This window comes from Hydra viridissima, unplaced genomic scaffold, assembly GCF_058129835.1.
Source record: "Hydra viridissima isolate aposymbiotic clone 2 unplaced genomic scaffold, HvirCarnegie_v1 scaffold_10, whole genome shotgun sequence".
Classification (NCBI taxonomy): domain Eukaryota; kingdom Metazoa; phylum Cnidaria; class Hydrozoa; order Anthoathecata; family Hydridae; genus Hydra; species Hydra viridissima.
Genome location: NW_028324309.1, coordinates 17,891,171 through 17,911,384, shown reverse-complemented (window position 1 = coordinate 17,911,384; position 20,214 = coordinate 17,891,171). Strand labels below are relative to the sequence as shown.

The following is a 20,214-nucleotide window of genomic DNA, read 5'->3' as shown; positions in this document are numbered from 1 at the left end:
TCGAAAGTATCTTAACAGTTTAAGATGACACCCTTTAAAATAGTATAAACTCTATATTGACCTAAACTCCTACTTCAAAAGTATCTTATTTTTGTGTATTGTTTTATATTTATTTAGCCAAAACTTTTATATTTATTTAGCCAAAACTTTTTTGAAACTTATTATTTATTTTGAGAAATAATAAAATTAACCCGAAAGTATGTCATTTAATAGATTTGTTGATGGCCTAATCTCCAATATTAGATATTCTAAAGTATATTTGGAGCTTAACAGAACACGCTGCGAAATATTAATTGTTCCGTTTAAACCCTAATCTCCAATTTTAAGCATCTTTTTTTTAATTTATTGTTTTGTGCTAGAGTAATAAGTTTTTATTTGATTAATATTTACGACATACATTACGTACATATTATGATATAAATATATGTAGAATTTTATATATTTGTATTTCTTTCAATTTTGCATATCATGATTCATTTTTCTACAGTATGTTTAATATTTATATTCTATATTTACTTTTTTTTTTTTGTTTATTTCACTTTATCTGTTTATCATATTTTATTTATATATCAATTTTCATTTATCAATACTTTAGTGGATTGACTCGAATTTGCTTAAATAGTTAAATTAATATCTTAAAAGGCCTTTTTTAAACTTTTAAGTATTCGAATATATATGCAGTTAAAGACAGCGTAATTATAAAATGTTATCGATATCACAGCTTTATTTTCTTTTTGAAGTATAAGAGAATAAGTTCGAAGTATGAAATGATTTCGTTGTATTACTTTATTGAAATATAACCAGTTGGTATTGACTTTCAGTACAATTTTTTAAGTATTCTCTACAAGAAAGTGTGTTTCATAAGCATCAGTTTTTGTTGAGCGCAGTAAAAATATAAAGAAATTTTGATGGCAAGTATAGATTTGGAAAGAAACTTTCATAATTATTTAATTGACATAACTAATATGGTTTAGGCTTAGAAAAATGAATCTACAGTAAATTTTCATAACTTAAGCGTCATCCCATTTCTATTATACTATAAAATTACATAACTTTGATTGCGTGCCAAATTTAGTTAGTCTTAGCGTAAGAAAACGCACAATCTGTTTACTTCGCCATTTACTCTTTTTCTTGAAAAAACAAAATGACTATTAAATAAATATTCAAAAAGTGTTTATTAAAAAGTTTTTATATCATCAATATAGATTTGAAGAAATATAAATAATTGTTAAAATACTCACGTAGACCAAATCTTAATTTTTATGGATTTGTACGATATATATGCTAAATGACAAGACGCTGATTTTCGTCGAAATTTTTAACAAAAACAAAAGTGTTAAATGGAAACTCTAAAAAAGATCAAAGAAAACAACTGGAATTGTGAAAAAGTATCCGCAAAAGAGTTACGCTTGAGTTAAGGCCCACGCAAAATATGTCGCCCGTAACTAAATGGAGACCTAATATAGCAAAGTTTCTACTCATCTATCTATCTATCTATCCATCTATCTATCTATTTATATTATATATATATATATATATATATATATATATATATATATATATATATATATATATATATATATATATATATATATATTCATATATATACATACATATATTTATATGTGTACATCTTTACATATATTTATATATCTATATATAAGTACAGTATGTGTGTGTTTGATATATCTACACATACCATATATCTACGAAGTGATATGTTTATTTTCTTAAAAAAGATTCATTTTTAAAATCTTTTTTTTAAACCAAATTAACCAAAAATGACAGCTAAATACTTTAAATAAGCTAGTTCATTAATTTTTTCATCATAAATTTAATTTTCTTTTTAAAGCAAGCATTTCATTTCAGCAAGTTTTTATAATTCTTTTTGAATAAATAAAGAATGGTCGATTGTGGTTATTTTCCCAAACTTCTTGTATTAATTCCGTATTCAACATTCTTTTATTATTCAATTTTTCAATATAAAACTGGGAACTGGGATTAACTATTTGCAGGCCAGATTAGTAACATGCCTAGCAGAAAATCTTTTGAAGAACTTTTTATTTTCAAAGTTAGTTCTTTATATATTTTCAAAAAACTCATTGCAAAGCTTAATAGATTTTTTTTTAAGTTAAAGTTAAAGGGTGTTTTTTTATTTAATCAGTCATTTCTTTTAAATATCTAAGTTGTTAAGTGTTTTAATTAAGGATTTAATACTATAAGTTCTTATTACGTTAAATTTAATTATAATTTTTTGAAGTATTTCAAGTATTTCTTCGACAACAAACAAACGTCTCTGGAATAAAAATTTTATGAAGTTTTTTCTTGTAACTTTGAATAATTTCTTCTTGTAAGTTTTTTTCCTCTTTATAGATAATGAAGTAAGAAACGAAACCATGATAACTTTAGGTCCACTTAGTGAATAGATCAAAGTACTGATATTTATTTACACATATTACAACTTTGACAATATATAATTGAATGGTCGACTATTTATTATCAAATGAAACACTTATCTTTCAGAAAAATTTGCTTTTAATATTGATTTAGTTGTTAAACAGGCCGAACTCTCATAATAAAAAAAACAAACGCTTATTAACTACTAAACTCATGACACAAATAGTTTCAACTTTTACTTTATATAATAACTTAATAATACTTACCTGGTCTCATATCTTCAAGCATTTCAAACTCTTTCATATGTATCCCATGCTCATAGTGTGAAACAGGAAACTCAACTTTTGGTGTCTGGGTCTTAATTTTTATTATTTGATAATTACCAGAAACTGATAGCCTGCAATTTCTTGTTGCTTTTACCGCGAAGGATTGTAAAAATGCAAGGTAAACATTTTTTAATTGTGAGCATTGCGAAAAGTGCTTTAAACGAGAGCATTGGAAAAAGTACTTTAAGCAAAAGCATTTCAAAAAGTCTTTAACAAGAGGGTATTGAAAAGTCTATGAAATTTTTGATATACTCTGAAAATGTTCATTAAAATTTTTAAAATGTGAGTAATATCTCAAAGCAATTCTTGAACAGGAACTTTTATGCAACTTTTATGTAACTTTTATGTGCATTGTCAGGTTTTTCATATAAGTTTTTTAATCTAGCTCAAGTGTCGCGCCAGAAATAAACTTACCCTTTTAATTACGAACATTGTCAGAAAGAGTCTGTCTTAAAAACCTCTTGGTCTTTTTCATAAATCTATAAGTTTTCCGTTAATAATACTGGAAAAAAATCTTTCTAAAATTCGGCTTAAAGAAAGGTTTAAAATTGTATTTTAAAAATAACATCGGATTTGGGTTGGGTACCTATTTTAAGTTTAAGAAAATCTTTCTTACACGAGAAAATAAATCTTATTTACATAAAGTTGTAATGGAATAAAAGTTGTTGGTGTATAATATAGGAAAGCAAAGTAACTTTTGTTGAATTTAAGTTTTTTTAGGAATGAAAATAGTTTTTTTTTTCTAAAGTTTTTACTTTAGTTAAACATTTTACTTCTGCAATCAATTAGAGCTGTAAATAGTCAACCATAGCTTTCAAATTTTAGTCAACTTTCTGTTTCTAAAATTTTAAAGTTAAAGAAAAGTGAAGAAATGTCAAGATCAATTGCTATTTGGTTTGGATTGTTTGGCTGCTTTTTTGGTTTAACAGTTTCACAGCAAACATCGTTTGTTGAAGGCTCTTGGAATTCGACCATATATGATAATAGCATTGAAAAGATAAACAAAGATTATGCTGAATATAGTTGCTTTCGAGCCTACACCTCCTTGGGAACAGTCCTCTCCATGTCAACATTGCTTAAAAATAAGATGTTACAGAACATGCTTTACTGTCCAAGTAAGTCACCCAAACGTTTATTGCACGTTTCTTAAATAATTCCCCTGCAATGTGTTTATACCATTCATGTTTAGACAGAAAATTAAGTTCAAAGTTGTTGCATAGGGTTCAAAGAAATTATTTTGCATTTCTCAGAATTCTAGTGGTTATTTACGTTTTAGTGTTTTTTTAGTTAATGAACTTTCAATATATTTGTTAACAATATTAATCTAATTTTAGCATGGTCAAGAAAAAAGAGAGATACTCAGGTAGACCTTTGCACGTCGGATAGTTTTTAAAATATTTCTGCTGCTTGAACTTCTCATAAACACTTATATTTTCATAGCTTAAAGAACAACAGGATGTAGAACGAACGACACAAACTATAATGCGTGAGTCATGTTATTGTTAATACAAAAAAACTAGATTTAAATTATTAGAAACGCTTTTTAGGCCACTCTTATTTTTCTGTCATTTTTTTTAATGAAAAGTTGAGAATTTGAAACTATTTCGAAAAAAGAGAAGTACACTTACGTGGAGAGTACCTGATGGATTGCCGACCGGTACAACAATTGCTTTTTGCAACAATAGATCTTGTTGTACACCAAAAAAAACGTTGAATACCGGCGGAACCAACTTCAACCTCTGCAAGGAATGTGTCCACCAAATCACACTTCCATCGAGGTAAATAAATAGCAAACTAATAACGAAGGTGCACTACAAATCATGAGTTGTGAAGTTTTTAACTCGGTATTTGTAATGCGCTTGTATTCGTACCTTTTTTCTCAATTATTGTCATTTCCGAAATTTAAAAAAAAGAAAGGAGCGCTAAACAAGAGGAAAAAAAACCTTTTTTGGAAGTTCTTTTTTGTTTTTCCATCTATATTCCTTTAAGAACTATAAGGTATAACTCTCAGGTGCAGCATTACAACATACAGTTTTTGCTAATATTACTTAAAAAACCTTATGACTTTGATTTTTGACGTTTGAAACTTGAAAAGTTTTCTCTAGGGTTAAAGATCAGTTATTCATGGTTCTTGAATTGCACTTTATGTTTTTCAAAGATATATATTAAAGAATTATGCCGATAAAGTTGTTGTATGCTTAAAAAGATGAATTGTGATAATATAAATTGCTACTTAAATGTATCTAAAATATAATTTGAAATCTAAATAAATCTAAGTTTTAAATCTAAATCATTCAAAGAATTTTTTTTTTAAAACATGTTGTTGACCCTCCTCAATAACATAACAATGAGTTCTAAAACCCATAATCTTCTTTAATGCTAGAAAAAACAAATGACAGCATGTAGAGAAGTTAAATAAGGAAAAAGATAAAGTGTTAAGGAAATATGGAAATGTATATATTGAATAAATGTGATTACATAACCATAAAAATATATATAACAATTCGTATATTCATTGTATTCAGCTTGAAAAAAAAGCTACTGATAACAGCATGTTTATGCGCCCTGAGTTTTAAAGATTAAAATCCTTTAATTTATGGCAAGAGAAAAAAAGAAAATTATAGGTTTTACGTAAACGTAATTTAATTTACAATCAACTAAGAATGATTGATCAGAAAAGATTTCAACAAAAACCTACGTTTTTTGTGGTGAGTGCTTGCTATCATAAAAACGGCATTATTCTAAATTTACGAACGCCTTCACAGCAACAGCCTTTAAATGATAGCGTGCGCACATATTAAGTAATCTTAATTTAGACTTAATCTCTTTTTTTAATAAAAATAGCTGTAAATTATAAATAAAAACATTCCTTCGAAAACTTCTTCGACAAAACCAACAAACTCAATGAAAAACAAGTAAAAGTATTAATGTTTTCAAGCTGTATACAACTAATATTATTCTTTAATCAGCATTGGATTAAAATCTGGCAGCAGAGGGAAATTTATTCAAAGAAAAAATCCCAAAATGAAAGTAGAAATAAAAAATCTACGAAACAAAATTGAAGATCGAATAGCTGCTCAAAAAGGAATATCTACATAAAAACCAAAAAAGAAGTTTATTTTAAAATCTTCCTTTAACTCAAACGAGATACCAGTTCATTCAAATGCTTGGCAATTATGAACCTCAAGTAAGGCCAAAGTCCGAGTTTTAAGAAAAAAGTCTCAAGAAGAAGTCTTTGAGTTGAATTGTAAAACAATTATGAGCTCCAAGACGATAAAGAATACGAAACCTCAATGAAGCAGTTGAGAAGATAAATAACGACTTGGCAGATGCTTTGGAGTTAATGACTAGATGGATGTTTAACAACCATATTGATAAATCAAGTAACCAACGAAAGCGGTTCACCAATCCACTTGGGCAAATGAGATTCAAAGCGATGCGATTAAGAAACAAAAAGGTGTCGAAAAGCTGAATGGCAATTAGAAGATAGCTATATGGCTGATAAATATTAGTTTAAGTGCGCTAATTAATGGTACAAAAAAGTAGCACTGATTTGGAAAACTATATTACTGAAGAAGATAATCGCGAGTTTAGGTGGATGAAAGTGATGGAGCCGGTAAGTAGCCAATGAAGTAACCGAGTAGCCATGGTTAAAGAATATACTGGTGAGGCATAAGTTATTAGACAAAATAAAAACGTTATTATCTTTATTATAAATACACAGAAAAAAATTTTTGACATTATTTGAAAATAAAGCATCTAATTTTGAAGAAAATTTAAAAACGCGATTGTAGAAAGTTCAAATTAATTTACTTTAGTTTTTTTTATACAATCAATCAAGACTTGCTGAATGAAGCTTATCAACCTCCCTCGTAAGCCCTTGAGGTAAATGACCCAAAGTTCTCAATTAGTCATGTTTGTGGCATATTTGGCTGGTTGGATTCTTTATCAACATTATTATATTTATCCATCCAATTTAGAGAACCTTTAAATGCAAATTGTATTTTGAGTAATTCCTTCTTTTTCGTATAAATTTACAGTTTCACAATTTTTTATATTACCAGGCACTTTTTGTTAAAGGAAAAAGTAAATCAAAGTACTTCTTAAAACTTAGATAAAACTGAAACTAATAGCTTAACAAACAATAAAGGAATCAAATAGAGTTTCAACCAACTTTCAGAACCACGCCTCGGTGATGCATTTGAAATAATGATAAAAGCTGCAAAACGAGCGATTAATGCAGTAACTGGAAAAGCTGATTTGACAAGTGAAGAATTTCGTAGAAGCTTAACAGGTACCAAAAGTTTTTTAAGCTCTATACCACTAACAAATCAAAGTGCTAATATTAGAGATAGATAATAGAGAAACCACTAACTCTTAATCATGCTTTTACCGGCTAAGTTTAAAGACAATTTGCTCCAGATTCAGTTGATAGATAAGGCTAGCATCCTAAGAAGCATTGACATCGAGTGCAGGATTTATTTCGCTATTTTTAAAAAAGATGGATGTAAAAGTTGCTTTCCTAGCTATCACAATAGTATAAATAGAATTATGAATATTCAGAGATTAAAGAAAGATGAAATCATATTTGTAATTTCTTTAGGTAAGCCCTAAAAAAAATTGTCTATAGGAAGAATAACAGAACTGTATGAAGGTTGCAATTACATGTTAGAATAGTAAAAGTTAGATTTAATACAAAGGAGTTTATACAGTCAATATCGATTCTTGGTCCTTTCAAATTCAAAAAAATAAATACTTAAGACTTAATATCTTGTATTTACTATAAAAAACCTTTTCAAAATCTTCTTTAATAAAATTAACATTTTAATTAAAAAAAAAGAAAAAAATCTTAGAAATATTTAAACAGTTCATAAGTCCAATATTATTCCTTGATCATCGTCGGATTGGATCATCGGATCAGTTAGTTAAATTAAGCAAACAACCAATTTTTATTTCAAAGTGAACAAAAAGTTTTAGCAGAGAAAAAAGTTAACTCGCCTTTTTTGTTTGCTGAAGTTTTTATCAAAGTTAAAGCGTCTGTATTTTTAATTTTCAATTTTCAAAATTCAATCATTTGTAAACATAAAAATAGTTTGAAATTTACATATGAGTTCTTTATCAGGATGCAAAACTCACTTGTATAAGTAAAGAAACCCCATTACTTTTTGAACTTAGAATATAAGTTTTTAAAAGTTTTTGAAAAATACTAAATACTATTTGAATAATTAACTTTAAGTATATATGTTTAGTTTCACGCCTCGTCAGCATTTTTACATCACTTGTCAAGACGATAACTTTTATGAATCCTGCTTCTCAGGGGAAGGTTCTTGCACAACAAATATGGCTACAGTCACAGTGACAAATACCAATACAAATCAGCAATTCACGTTACTACTTGGAAGATCTTGTTCGTGCGAGATTAGAAGGGATTCGATTTTTGCGGATTATATATAGGTTTTTGCAGACTATATATAGATTTTTTATAATCATTTTAAAAAACCTATTTAATTTTTAAATATTGTTTAGCTTTAAGTAAGAATTCACTATGCTTAAATAATTTTAGAAATACTCAGAGGCATAAGTATAGCATATTTGTGCAATAATAAATTCAGTAATAATAAGTGCAATAACAAGCAAGACACAATAATTACAAAACAAGTAAAAAAAATAGTAGCATTAAGAAGTAACAAAATATTGCAAATTAGAAATTATGATATTCTTGATAATTAAATACTTTGAGTTTACTTCACTTTTCGTGTGTAACATACATGTAGAGATTTAGTAAGTAAATATCTTTTAGCACCAACTTTAAGTATGTTAACGTTTTTTTTAGTTGTTCTATTTGACTCTATAGCTATAATGCAATTACCAAAGAAAATAATTAAATTGTAAAGAAATCCACAAACTGAACTCTCTGAATGTAACTCTGATGCGTTGTAGATATTTTTTTCTCTTCTTGTAAATTGAGCTTTAACTTGAACTTTTAATGATGAAATTTTTTGACAATAAAGTTTTGTCTCTTTTGGTGTGTATGTCCATCTGGTGATTCGATTGTCTCGCACTTTTTTTTAAAGTTGTGTGTTTTATGCTTGAATCAACCAAAACTTATTGATGATTTTAAAAACCTCTTTTGTTTTCTCTTTTCACAATACTGAAAAAGTGTTATGATTATATCGAAAAATCAACTTTAAGCTTTTACAAAAAGATGGCTAGTGGTCAACGCTACAACATGTTTGTTATAGTTTTGACAAAGAGGTAATCTAATAGAGAGAGGTTAAGAGAAAATGTTGCTGAGAAGTCTCAACACCTTGCAATAACAGTGACAACTGCTGCAGCATTAACTATGAGTTCGGTGAAAGTCTTGATGATGTTGATTATCGTTTCACTAACTTTGATGTGGATCTTAATAGTATAGGCTGCGATAGTGGTAGTGATAGCTGCGATAGCTTTGAATATAGCAATTGTCGTTGTGAAGAGAGTGAAACGGTTACCTGCGTGGTTGACCAAATCAGCTCGATTGATATTAGAGAACGCGCTTGCTCAACACCACTTGCTGTCTCTCGAAAGGTTGCAAAGGCTCTGTGCACCTTTTTTCCAGTATCTCCCTGCTCACCAAACTTGACGGATTTAGTTTTTGTTAAGGAGGCATTGTGCTATAGTAGTTAAACCGTTTGCCTCCCATGCCCGCAATCTGCGGTTTAAACCCCAGTCCCGGAATGGAACTTAAAGGGATAGTTGAACGCATCCATAGCACTCTTACTAAGAGGTTGCTCGGCGCGAAGAACGCAAATCAGTTGCTGTTGAAGGGAATGGGTCTTCCGACCAAGAGCGACCAAGTGGCTGAGGTCACTACCATCAATGCTAGTCTTCCTCAACGACAAGCCAACCAGATTGTTAGGTATGAAACCAAAAGACGCAAATCAATTCTACAAAGGCGTCTTAGGCACCCTCACAGCCTGCTTGGAGAGTAGTTGGTCTTGAAGAGCAAATAATATCATCTGGGTCTCTCGTACGTTACCTTTACACACAAGGCGAGCTGGAACGTGGGCGTTGCCGCGCTACGAACCATATCTGGTCTATTACTAAACACACTATAGATTCAGTCCTTAGACAGTAAGGGTAGCTCGCCTTTAATAGTCTTACTGATGCAAAAGTTATCGTATTAAAACATTGAAAAAACTGTTTTAAAAAGAAATTGAGTGCGCGTATTGCCATATAACATCAATGCTACTAACTCTGGACAAATTAGCTTTTCAGCAAGAAGCTAAACCATATGGCTTCCCAAAAAAGTTTAAGTTAATCTCTTCTAAACATTTGTTGCCATACAAACTCAATAGAGGCGAAGGCCCAAAACACTCACTATAGCTGGAGTATTTGATGCGTTACCAACGCGTACTAATGACAATTTTTAGTTTATATCAACTCTTTTTCTAAACACAGAGACGCAACAAAGAACAATCCATGAAAAAGCAGCACCGTATTGTATTTATTCATGTTTGTTAACAAAAATGATCGAAGACTTAAACTATGATTACGCAGTCAACATGTTTTAAGTTGTGGGTACAGGAAAAAGGAGAAACTTAGCAACCTGCAAGTTCAAGTCATCGTAGAAAAAAAACTTCATTTTGGAAAGTAACGGTAAAAAAAAACCTTAGAAAAAGGGCATTGTCACTAGACTATCACCATAATGGAATAAGCTTATAAGTGATGAATGCACAATACGGGGCTATTTGGTCCTTCGTTTTCATAGTCATTGTTCATATGCTTAATTTTCAAAAAAGTTTATTTTTCTCCGCTTTACAATATTATAACCATTAGACAAAGCTGCTTTAACGTTGGTAAGGTCCTAGGCACTAGAAAATTACCCACTCGTGGTATAACCGTGGTAAATCTATCTGGTAAGGTAACCAGCTGGCTGGTTGATGTTAATATTGCTTATGAAAGTTTGAAATACATTATTATCGCTTGCCCCAGCTCAGTTAGTTTTGCATGTCAGCCAGAAAAGACACAGCCAAGTCCCTTCCCTCAGTGAATAAACAAAGCTATTGAGGGGAAGAACAACTCGCTATACTCAGGCGGTTTGTCCCCATACAGGATATACAAAGAAACTTGCCGATGTCTTTCTGGAATGAATCGCATATCTTCTAAAAAAAATTTGGTTGCCAATGAATTATCCTCTCAAACTGTATCCCCTAATGATTGGTATACAGGTACGGGTAAGTTCCTCACTATCGACTATCGTAGCACTTGCGATCAGCATCTGCATGGTTCAGGCTTAAAACTGGGAAACAATGGTGGTGGTATTACTACATATATGACTCATAGAGCGTCTTTGACCTTGTCTGTCGATCTTAACGTATTCACAGTGCTAGACGCTTTAGCTCAGTTCGGTGGTGGTGGTTTCATCGAATCCGTTACTTTAGACTCGCTGTCAACCGTGTCGTTAGCTGGCCGCGTCGAGTGCTTTTGACCCCAGAGCTTTGAATAATATTAGAGCATTAGGTTTACCAAGCCGCAGGTCTCATTTCCTAACCGTTATGCGTAACTCTATTAACCTAAAATTCCTGACCGAGTGCTCAATACTAAGATATGGCTATCCCTATCTCATATGAGTTTTTTAAGAATACCCTGCCTCAGAGTGCTACCTCAGGGGGCTACCTCAGAGGTTCTAAAATGATAGGTTCTAAGTTTCGTTAAAATAAAACATTCTGGCAACTGTATATGGTGATAAAAATATTTAATTTTTTTATAACTGCAACCATAACATATAACAGTAAGTATAGCAGTATTGTATATAATAAGCTTAAAAAGTAGAAGTTACTACTTTTAAGAAATTATTAACAAAGAAATAAGTTCAAGATTAATTTTGAAGTCTAATATATATTTGAAAGCCAATTGACTAAGTTAAAATGTTTATGAGTCAAAATGCACTTTCAAAAATACCTTCAAGGAAGTGGATTTTCATCAGGAATCTTGGGCTCTTTATACAAAGAAAACTGAGAAACATTGATTGCGAATTTCATATCTTTTATATCATGCTGAGACGAACAGCTCTTGCAGTTTTTAAATGTCATAAGTTTTAATCATAATTACTTCAAACCTTTCGAAGAATATTTTACTTAATCCACTGTTCTTTGGAGTATCCGTTCTTTTTTAAATTTTATATATGAAACAACAAATCCATGTCGCAAGACAAGGATGAACGATCCTAAATTGAATGTTTATGAATTCTCAAAAACGTTTTAGTAAATATCAAGGGTGATATAAATCTAACTAAAGTATTCTTTTTATTTTGCGCCCTTTATTGATTGGAGTCCTAACGGAAAAACATGATTTTCTTTAATGGAAATAGCTCCATTGAGAAAACCTCTACAAATTTATAATTAAATTACAAATTCAAACCTCATTAATTAACTGATACATTTTCCCTATTTTGTTCTTTTTAATCAATCGCTTCTCTAAATTTCTTTTTTAAATGTAGTTTTTACATCTCAAATTTAAATTTTTAAGTTAACTTTCTTATTTAAATTTCTGATTTAAATTTTGATTTGTAAAATTTTATTATAAAATGCTAATTTGAATTTCTTATATAAAGTTCTATTTTTATTTTCTGATCAAAATTTTTTGTGAAAGTTACTTATATAAATTATTTTTATTTAAATTTGTTCAATTAACTTTTTCTAAGACTTCTTTTACGAGTTTGTCCTGTAAATTTCTTCTTTTCATATCTTCTTTATATTTCTTTTTTTTTTTTTAAATCTTTTCCTAATTTCTTCGTAAAGGTTTTTATTTAGTTTCGCCACTCACATTTTATGTTACGTTATTTACTTTATATTTTCTTGCTTTGCCAACAACATTGCTTTTTTACTAAGGCTTAGTGATAACAACACTGTAACGAGAACAACAAAGTTTGAAGCCAATATTACAGCTACCGAAATTAAAACCCCGTAATAGAATACGTATCCATATAAAACACAACTAAATCTCAAAAATGTTTTAAAAATAGTTTGAAACATTACTGAAATTTTATAACCTCAGGTATATCATTTCTTTCATTAATCTGAAGCATCGGTGTTTGGATTTTCCGTTAAAAGAGAATAAGTAATTTCTAGATCTGTCTTTTGAATTCAATCGAATCTACATTAATTTATCTCAAAGAAAGATACAAAGTTCCATAAAAATTTATTTTATTCTGACATCACATACTAACTTCAATTTAATCTCAACCCTATATAATATCGTGGAATATTGCTAAATAAATTTTATTATGCATATAACTTGGCACACCAAAATCATTTGCTAGGTTTAACACAATAAGATTTTTATTTCAGAAACTTCAAAAAATTCGATTAATCTCAAGAGACTGATGCAGAAGTTCATACTTTTTTTAACAATATTCTGAACCTTGATTTAGAAAATGATTAGTGAAAATCATTTATTACTTTTAAAGAACATTACTTTCAGTTTGAATTTACAAAAGAATTGCTTTCAGCACTAGCAGAAATTGTGATAATGATTAATTAAACATCTGAACATAACACGAAAGTTTACCACGATTTATCAATACAATAAAATACTTAAACTGTCAATAATGCTTAATTCTATCATTGAAAGACAGTATCTAAATCGAACTGAAGTAAGAGTTCTAAAACGAAACCAATAGCCATTTATATAAAAGTTACACAGATTTAAATTGTGATGAATGTAGGTTTAAAATTTTAATAAAGTAATTGTAAATCAATCTAAATATTTGAATACAAATAAGTACATTTGAAATATTAGCAAATATTATGTATACTATTTATTTAATCATGATGAATTGAAAAATAAAATCAAGCTCGAACCCCAAGCATTTCTGGCAGCACTACAAATAAATTTTAGAGGATCGTTGCTTTTAAAATAGAAACAACCAATTATGGTAGAATCAGATCTTTAGCTGTGAATAAAGTGATTACATTTTTGATGAAGTTCTTTTTTTTTTTTTTTGCTAAAAAATGGGTTAAACGAAAAAACGCAGTAGATGAGCAGCCAAGGAGTAGTTTTTTCTAAAATTTATATGAGCCGTCCTATATCTGTACTTATTTTAGTTACAGAGATGGAAAGCCTAACTAATTGGACTTCTCTAGAAAAAATTTTTTCGTAATTTATTACTATTATCTAGTTTTTTTGCCATACAGATTTTATGATTACTTTAAAGATAGATTTTACTTAAAGATCAACCCGTAGCAACTGGTAATACAGAATTCGATTCTAATATCCTTTTTGCTACCGTAAATTTAAGTCTTTTACAAGCAAAGAACCAATATATTAGTCAAATCTTGCATTTCCTTATGTTTTAATAAGTTATAGCTATAGAACTTATTTCAAAGTTCTGAGTACTTGCAAATAGATGAAGCAAAGATGTTTTTCGAAATTTATTTCCCTCAAATGTTCCTCATTTTAAGTCTGTAATTGATTTCAATATGATATAAATATTATCCGTTAAAGGTGCCATTTATAGGACTATCAACTGTACTTGGTTTGAAATTTCAAAATTCAGTTGAAATTTCAGTAATTGCAGTAATGTGACAAAATAATTCGCTTAAAAAGCCCTCCTACCACTTTCCCACCCAACTAATGTCTTGGTGAAATCTTTTATCGTTAACTACTGCCAGGACCAACCTTCCAAACTATTTAGATAAAGTATATATTGGGATAAGTGAACCACCTTTAAAGTTACGTTAACCAAACCACAATTAGTCGGTTTTTATTGCAAGGTACAAAAACGACACCGAAAAATCAATGGATGTCTGACGGGTAAAATAAAATAACGGAAAACCATTAATTAAATGGAGTATTATCAGAAAATATCAACCAAATCAACCAACCACAAGAAGATGCGCTTTATGCTTAAATGAAAAAACTGAAATCGTTATCTATAGGAGCGCAAAATTATTTGAGAAAAAACAAGAACTGATAAGCAAGTGTAGGCATATGAACAAATGCATACTTGCTTCATTTGACCGGAAATACTACTGTGATACCATTAAAAAGAACAAATCCTTTCTTAACGGATTGTTAAACGGCGTTTTCTTTTTGATTAATGTTTTCTATTATAACTGTTTTTCATTCTGTATTTTGGCTGATGATTGCCGGTATGGCGGAATGAAACTTTTAGCACCCATAAAGTTATTATTCTTCGCTGCATTTTTAATGTAATTGCTCTTGCCAACGAGCTATTGAGAATTCTTTAGTGAAGAAGTGTTTAACTAACCATATATGTATATATATGGTCAGTTAAACACTTCTGACATCACTTCACAAAAAAAACAACAGAAACACAAATGCGCTTAAGAAAACCCCAATATTGATTCACTAAATTAAAAGACAAAAAAATAAACTTAAAAACTCTTTCTAGCCAATTTTTATTTTGGGCAATACAGAACGTTTTTTTATAGAATCTAACTTTTGTTTTATCAATATTTCATCTTAAACTTTATCAGAGCTTTTGGCTTTTTTTAAATTTTATTTCAACATATATGTAAACAAAGATATTTTGTTACACTATTGTTACAAGCCTTTCTGTAAAGATAAAATGTTACATGCACATTCTTCTAGTAACTTTTTATCTTGACGAAAAGGATGTTTTTCTTTTCAAATATTATAGGAGTTTCATGTTTAAAATACAAATTTAGAGTAAAGCTAAACAAAAAAATCAACAAATGAAAAATAAAATAAAAAAAGCAATAACGTTCATAAAAAAAAAAATAATTTAGAAACTTGCCTAAGAAAAAATATTTAGGATTTCTTGAATTTAAAGATAATCTTACCCTAACTCTAACTCTAACCTTAAATATAATCATAACCCTAATCCTAATCGTAATCTATGGATTCTTCCTCAATTTAGCTCCTCTATAAGCATGTTTCCCTCTAAAACTTCCGAATAGAACATTTCATTCATCACTAAACTCAAATCAGCTTTGTTTATTTGAGGTTTTAAAATCAATTATCTTTTAATTTAGATTTTATCATTAGTGTTTCGGTAAAATAATGTCATTCTTCTTCTTTTCACATATCCCTAAATCTCTCAAACTTTCTTACATAGTTCAAAAGTATTTAGTGTATGAAAACCTTCCTCGACTAAAACTACTTTTTGCATAATTTCTAAATTTGGAAATCCTTATTCGCTCTGGAGATGATTGGGAACTTACCAATACATTTAACTCTCTTTTAAAATATTCCATTGACTAATTTGAAATGAAAAAATTTCCCTTGGGGTAATTGGAAGTAATTTTAAAAGGAAGGTAAGCTCGTTTAATGGTTATATTATTTCTTTGAAATTGTGTGATAATGAAATAGTTGATGAACGGTTAAGAATAGGAAGCCTAAGAGTAGTTTTATCATAAAAAAAAAGACACTTAATTAGCGTGCAGAACTAAGTTACTTTATGTGAAGTAGATTTGTCTTATATATTTTTGGGCACTTGTTATTTATTACAACATATCTAGCAAATCTTTCAATGGCCTGCAAACAGCCGTTTGTTCTACATGAGCCATTGTAATTCATTAGTCCATCACTTTTCTAACCTCTATTTTTAACTTTAGGAACTACTTTCTCATATCCTAAACTCCAAATTTCATAGCTGGATGTTTAAACTCCAAGGGTCCGAACTCTCAAAATTATTTCAAAAAGTGTAACATGGAATGAGGGTTTAAGTGCTCTGCCGGTGGGACTGTACTACTTAGAGTTAGGGTTCGCTTAAACTGCTTTTCTCTTTCTGTTTTTCTAATGGTCTTTCGAATTTAAAAAAAATTAGGTTCATACAAACCTCTTTTTCGTAGTTAGTTTGGCTCTAAATTTGTAGAACTTTGACTTACTCTTAACAAAAACCTCCAAAGTTTAAAAACTATTAGTGGAACAAGCACTCTTACGACTTTAAACTACATTTTTTTCTGATAGGTATATTTAACATAAACTGCGATTCAAAGATTTAAGTGTAAGCACTTTCGGTTTGGTTTAGTTTAGTTTGGTTTATTAAGCTCTAAAGCTCAACTTTAACACGTCCCACAATGAGTCCAAATTGCGAAAAAGTGGCCAAAACTTTTTTCCGATTTTTTTTTAACAGAAAGTGAACTTTGTGCAATCTTTTTACTTTAAACAGATGTAAACTGTTATTTAAACTCAATATAGAGTCGTTTTCTGTAAAGAAAATTTATAGCTTTGTTTTCATAAAATATTAATTGTAAAGAGTGCATCTAGAAGATTATACAGGTGTTTTTTCTTTGTTGTTGATTAAATATGAAAAGATTAGAACTTATAAGCGTAATTCAAGAAGTTGATGTTAATCATGCGAATTTGCAAGCCGTTTTAGAAACTGAAGGAAAAAATAAATTGCTAACCAATGAAGAACTGTCTGATGCAGAACTCTCAGAAAAAAATAGACTTTTTATTTATAAATTTCGGGTTAAATATGCAAAGCATAATCGTAATTTTAAAAGATTAGTTAAACAAGAAGTGGCCTGGTTAGAGGGTGAGTTGTTTCAGAATCAAAATACTAAACTTGATTCAACTTTAAAAACTGGACGACCAGAAAAAGAATGGATAGAGTGTTCATTAAGAACAAAAAGGAGGAAAGTTTCAAGGTAGTATCTAGTTTAGAATTGCTATTTTTGTTTTTAAAAGTCACTGATTAAATACATAATTTTTAATAAAAATATACACCCACAGTTCCACACTTGTGTGGTTAAGGCAGTTTTCCATAGTATCAATTTTTGAAATTATCATAATGGAAATAGTTTATCAAATAATGATGTTGTTTATTTTTATTTTAGTTTGGCTAAAACTCATACAACTGAAGAATTAGCAGAAGCTGCTGTTGTACGTGCAAATTCAAGTCCTGGAAAATCTGATTTGGGAAAAAATGTTAAAATGTTTTCTAAAGATCTACCAGGCCAAACTTACCAATCTGATAATTATCAGCCAATTATGATGTCTGCTGATCAAGCTTTATCACTTAAAATTCAATGTGATTTGAGTGATTTACAATACCAGATTATTCGAAACTCATCTCTGATGCAAAATGCTGACATTTATCCCCCATTAAAAGCAATCCTAAAATCAAAAGCAGATTGTTATCCAGAGGGTTTGCATATTACAGAAACGTCTGCGAAGTGTAGTTTGCAGAACATGGTTAACCATACCTTGCTTCGAATTTTGAAACTAAATTCTGAGCAGCTTCAAAATTTAGATGAAACAGTTACACATGGAGTATTCAATTTGAAATGTGGCATGGATGGTGCATCTTCACAAAGTATTTATAATCAAAGGTTTGATGATACTGATCTTACTACTGGAGTGCAGAATGAACAGTCAGTATTTCAAACTGCAATAGTTCCTTTGAAATTAAAAATTGGGGGTTCAAACATCTGGAATAATCCTAAACCATCCAGCCCTCATTTTTGTAGACCTCTTGAGCTACAATACCTAAAGGAAACAAATGAACTCATTGCAGCAGAAGAAATAAATCTTAGAAAACAAATCGAAAATCTACAAGACTATATTTTAGATCTAGATCTTCTCAGTAGTAAAAAGCACTGTTCCATAAAAATTAAAGTTGTTGTTGACTTGACTATGTTGGATGGCAAGTCAGTAAATGCTATCATGTTTTCGAATTCATCACAATCGTGCAATATTTGTTTTGCAAAACCGAGTGAGATGAACAATCTAGTAAAAATCAGAATGTTTACTCCAAATAAAAAATCTCTTACTATGGGACTATCTACTTTACATTGTTGGATTAGACTTTTTGAGTATGTGCTACACTTAGGATATAAAATGAAAATTAAAAAGTATCAGGCTAGATCAAAAGAACATAAGCTTTTTGTTATTGAGCAAAAAAATGAAATTCAGAATAGGTTTAGAAGCGAGCTCAGCCTTGTTGTCGATATGCCAAAGCATGGCTATGGTTCCTCAAACACAGGTAACACAGCCAGAAGAGCATTTGACAATGCAGATACTTTTGCAGACATTACAGGAGTTGATGTTAAAATAATTGTTAGATTGAGAAATATAATGAAGGCTGTGTGCAGTGGATACCACCTTGATTTGGGGGCCTTCAAAAAATATTGTTTAGCTACTTCTGAAATAATAATTAAAAAATATAACTGGTACATAATGCCACCTACAGTACACAAGCTATTAGAGCATGGTTATCAAATTTCTGATTGCTTTGAACTCCCAATAGGTATTTACTCAGAAGAGGCACAGGAAGCACAAAACAAATACATTCGAAATGCAAGACTAAACCATACATGTAAAATTTCTAGAAAAAATGCAATGGAAAACCAATATCATTATCTGCTGTTACGTAGTGATCCAATAGTATCATCATTCATCTTCAAAAAAACTAAATCTATTAGTGCTGTTAACTAAGATTCTGAAGTTTTAAACCTTTTGCTTGATGAACAATAAATATTTTTTAAAAATAATTTTTACTATATTACTAAATGTTGCAAATATTGGTTTATACATGCGTGTATGTGTGTATATATATTTGAGATCTTTTAAGGTATATATATAAACTTTAAAAGATCTCAAGTTATAAAAATGTTGAAATGAAGTCTTGCATTTGCTGTTCTCACCCCTCCCCCCCCGGGCTTTTTCTAATGTCTTTTTTTGAAACAATTGACATAAAACCAAAATGGAGCAAATTCGAGCAGCTAAAAAATTATTTGTTTTATACCCAATACCTTCATAATAATGTGATAGAAATTTAGGAGGAGTGAAAAGTGGACATTTTAAGCTTTATCACTTTTTGTAACCGGGGAAATACATATTTTAAAAATTTTACTCCTTTCTTCAAAAACCCAAAATCTAAAGCTAAAAAATCGAGTTATTACTTCTTTTTTGATTAAAACCATATTAACAATAATATATGAAAATGAAATTTTAAAAAAGTTTACAAATGTTGTATAATAATATAAAAATTGTCTTATTTAAAAAAATACAAAAATTTGTGAATTATTTTGGAAATTTTTATTTTATTTTTTAAGCGCAATAAATCACTCCCAAAACATATAAAGGACGTATTAAAAATTCTGCAAAATATTTTTTTCAGCTATTGGGTAAATATTCTTTCTAAATTATAAAAAATATTTTTATATTGGAATACTTTTAAAAAACGACTTTTGGCCACATTTTTGAGATTTGGATTCATAGTGCGTCCTGGCTTCAATTTTAAATTCAGCTGCCATTAAAGTTTGCCGCTCTCCTAATAAGACTTTGAAGATGGTTTTTTTGAAAATTTAAGCTTACTTCGACCTTCATTTCCTTACCCTAATTAAAATAAACAAGACTTTCGGAATGCTTTTCAACGCAAATCTATATATTTGGAAATGAATTTAAAAAAAAACATCTAAAACTAAGTAGTTTGGCTTTAAATTGCGCTCAAATCTGGTCCATAAACGTAGCTGTGGGCTATTTTGCGAGACCGTATCATGCGAGTCGTTTATAA

At 29.6% G+C, this 20,214-nt stretch overlaps 3 protein-coding genes across 4 annotated transcripts; all 3 read left to right on the top strand.

Annotated features, from left to right (window-relative positions):
* The first annotated feature begins 452 nt into the window (after window positions 1-452).
* Window positions 453-8,362, top strand: LOC149883455 (uncharacterized). Of its 2 annotated transcripts, XM_090101082.1 has the most exons (6): window positions 453-486; window positions 3,577-3,838; window positions 4,058-4,086; window positions 4,164-4,209; window positions 4,309-4,501; window positions 7,973-8,362. In XM_090101082.1, the coding sequence occupies exons 1-6, from the start codon at window positions 469-471 to the stop codon at window positions 8,175-8,177; spliced, it is 753 nt and encodes a 250-aa protein (XP_089957208.1). In that variant the 5' UTR covers window positions 453-468; the 3' UTR covers window positions 8,178-8,362. The 2 variants fall into 2 exon arrangements, with proteins under 2 accessions (XP_089957208.1, XP_089957209.1); XM_090101083.1 differs by lacking the exon at window positions 4,309-4,501.
* An 8,638-nt stretch (window positions 8,363-17,000) lies between these two features.
* LOC149883454 (uncharacterized) lies at window positions 17,001-18,273 on the top strand. The gene is made up of 3 exons (XM_090101080.1): window positions 17,001-17,344; window positions 17,534-18,212; window positions 18,268-18,273. The coding sequence occupies exons 1-3, from the start codon at window positions 17,001-17,003 to the stop codon at window positions 18,271-18,273; spliced, it is 1,029 nt and encodes a 342-aa protein (XP_089957206.1).
* A 53-nt stretch (window positions 18,274-18,326) lies between these two features.
* Window positions 18,327-19,133, top strand: LOC149883453 (uncharacterized). Its single transcript, XM_090101079.1, has one exon. The coding sequence runs from the start codon at window positions 18,333-18,335 to the stop codon at window positions 19,131-19,133; it is 801 nt and encodes a 266-aa protein (XP_089957205.1). The 5' UTR covers window positions 18,327-18,332.
* Window positions 19,134-20,214: the final 1,081 nt, after the last annotated feature.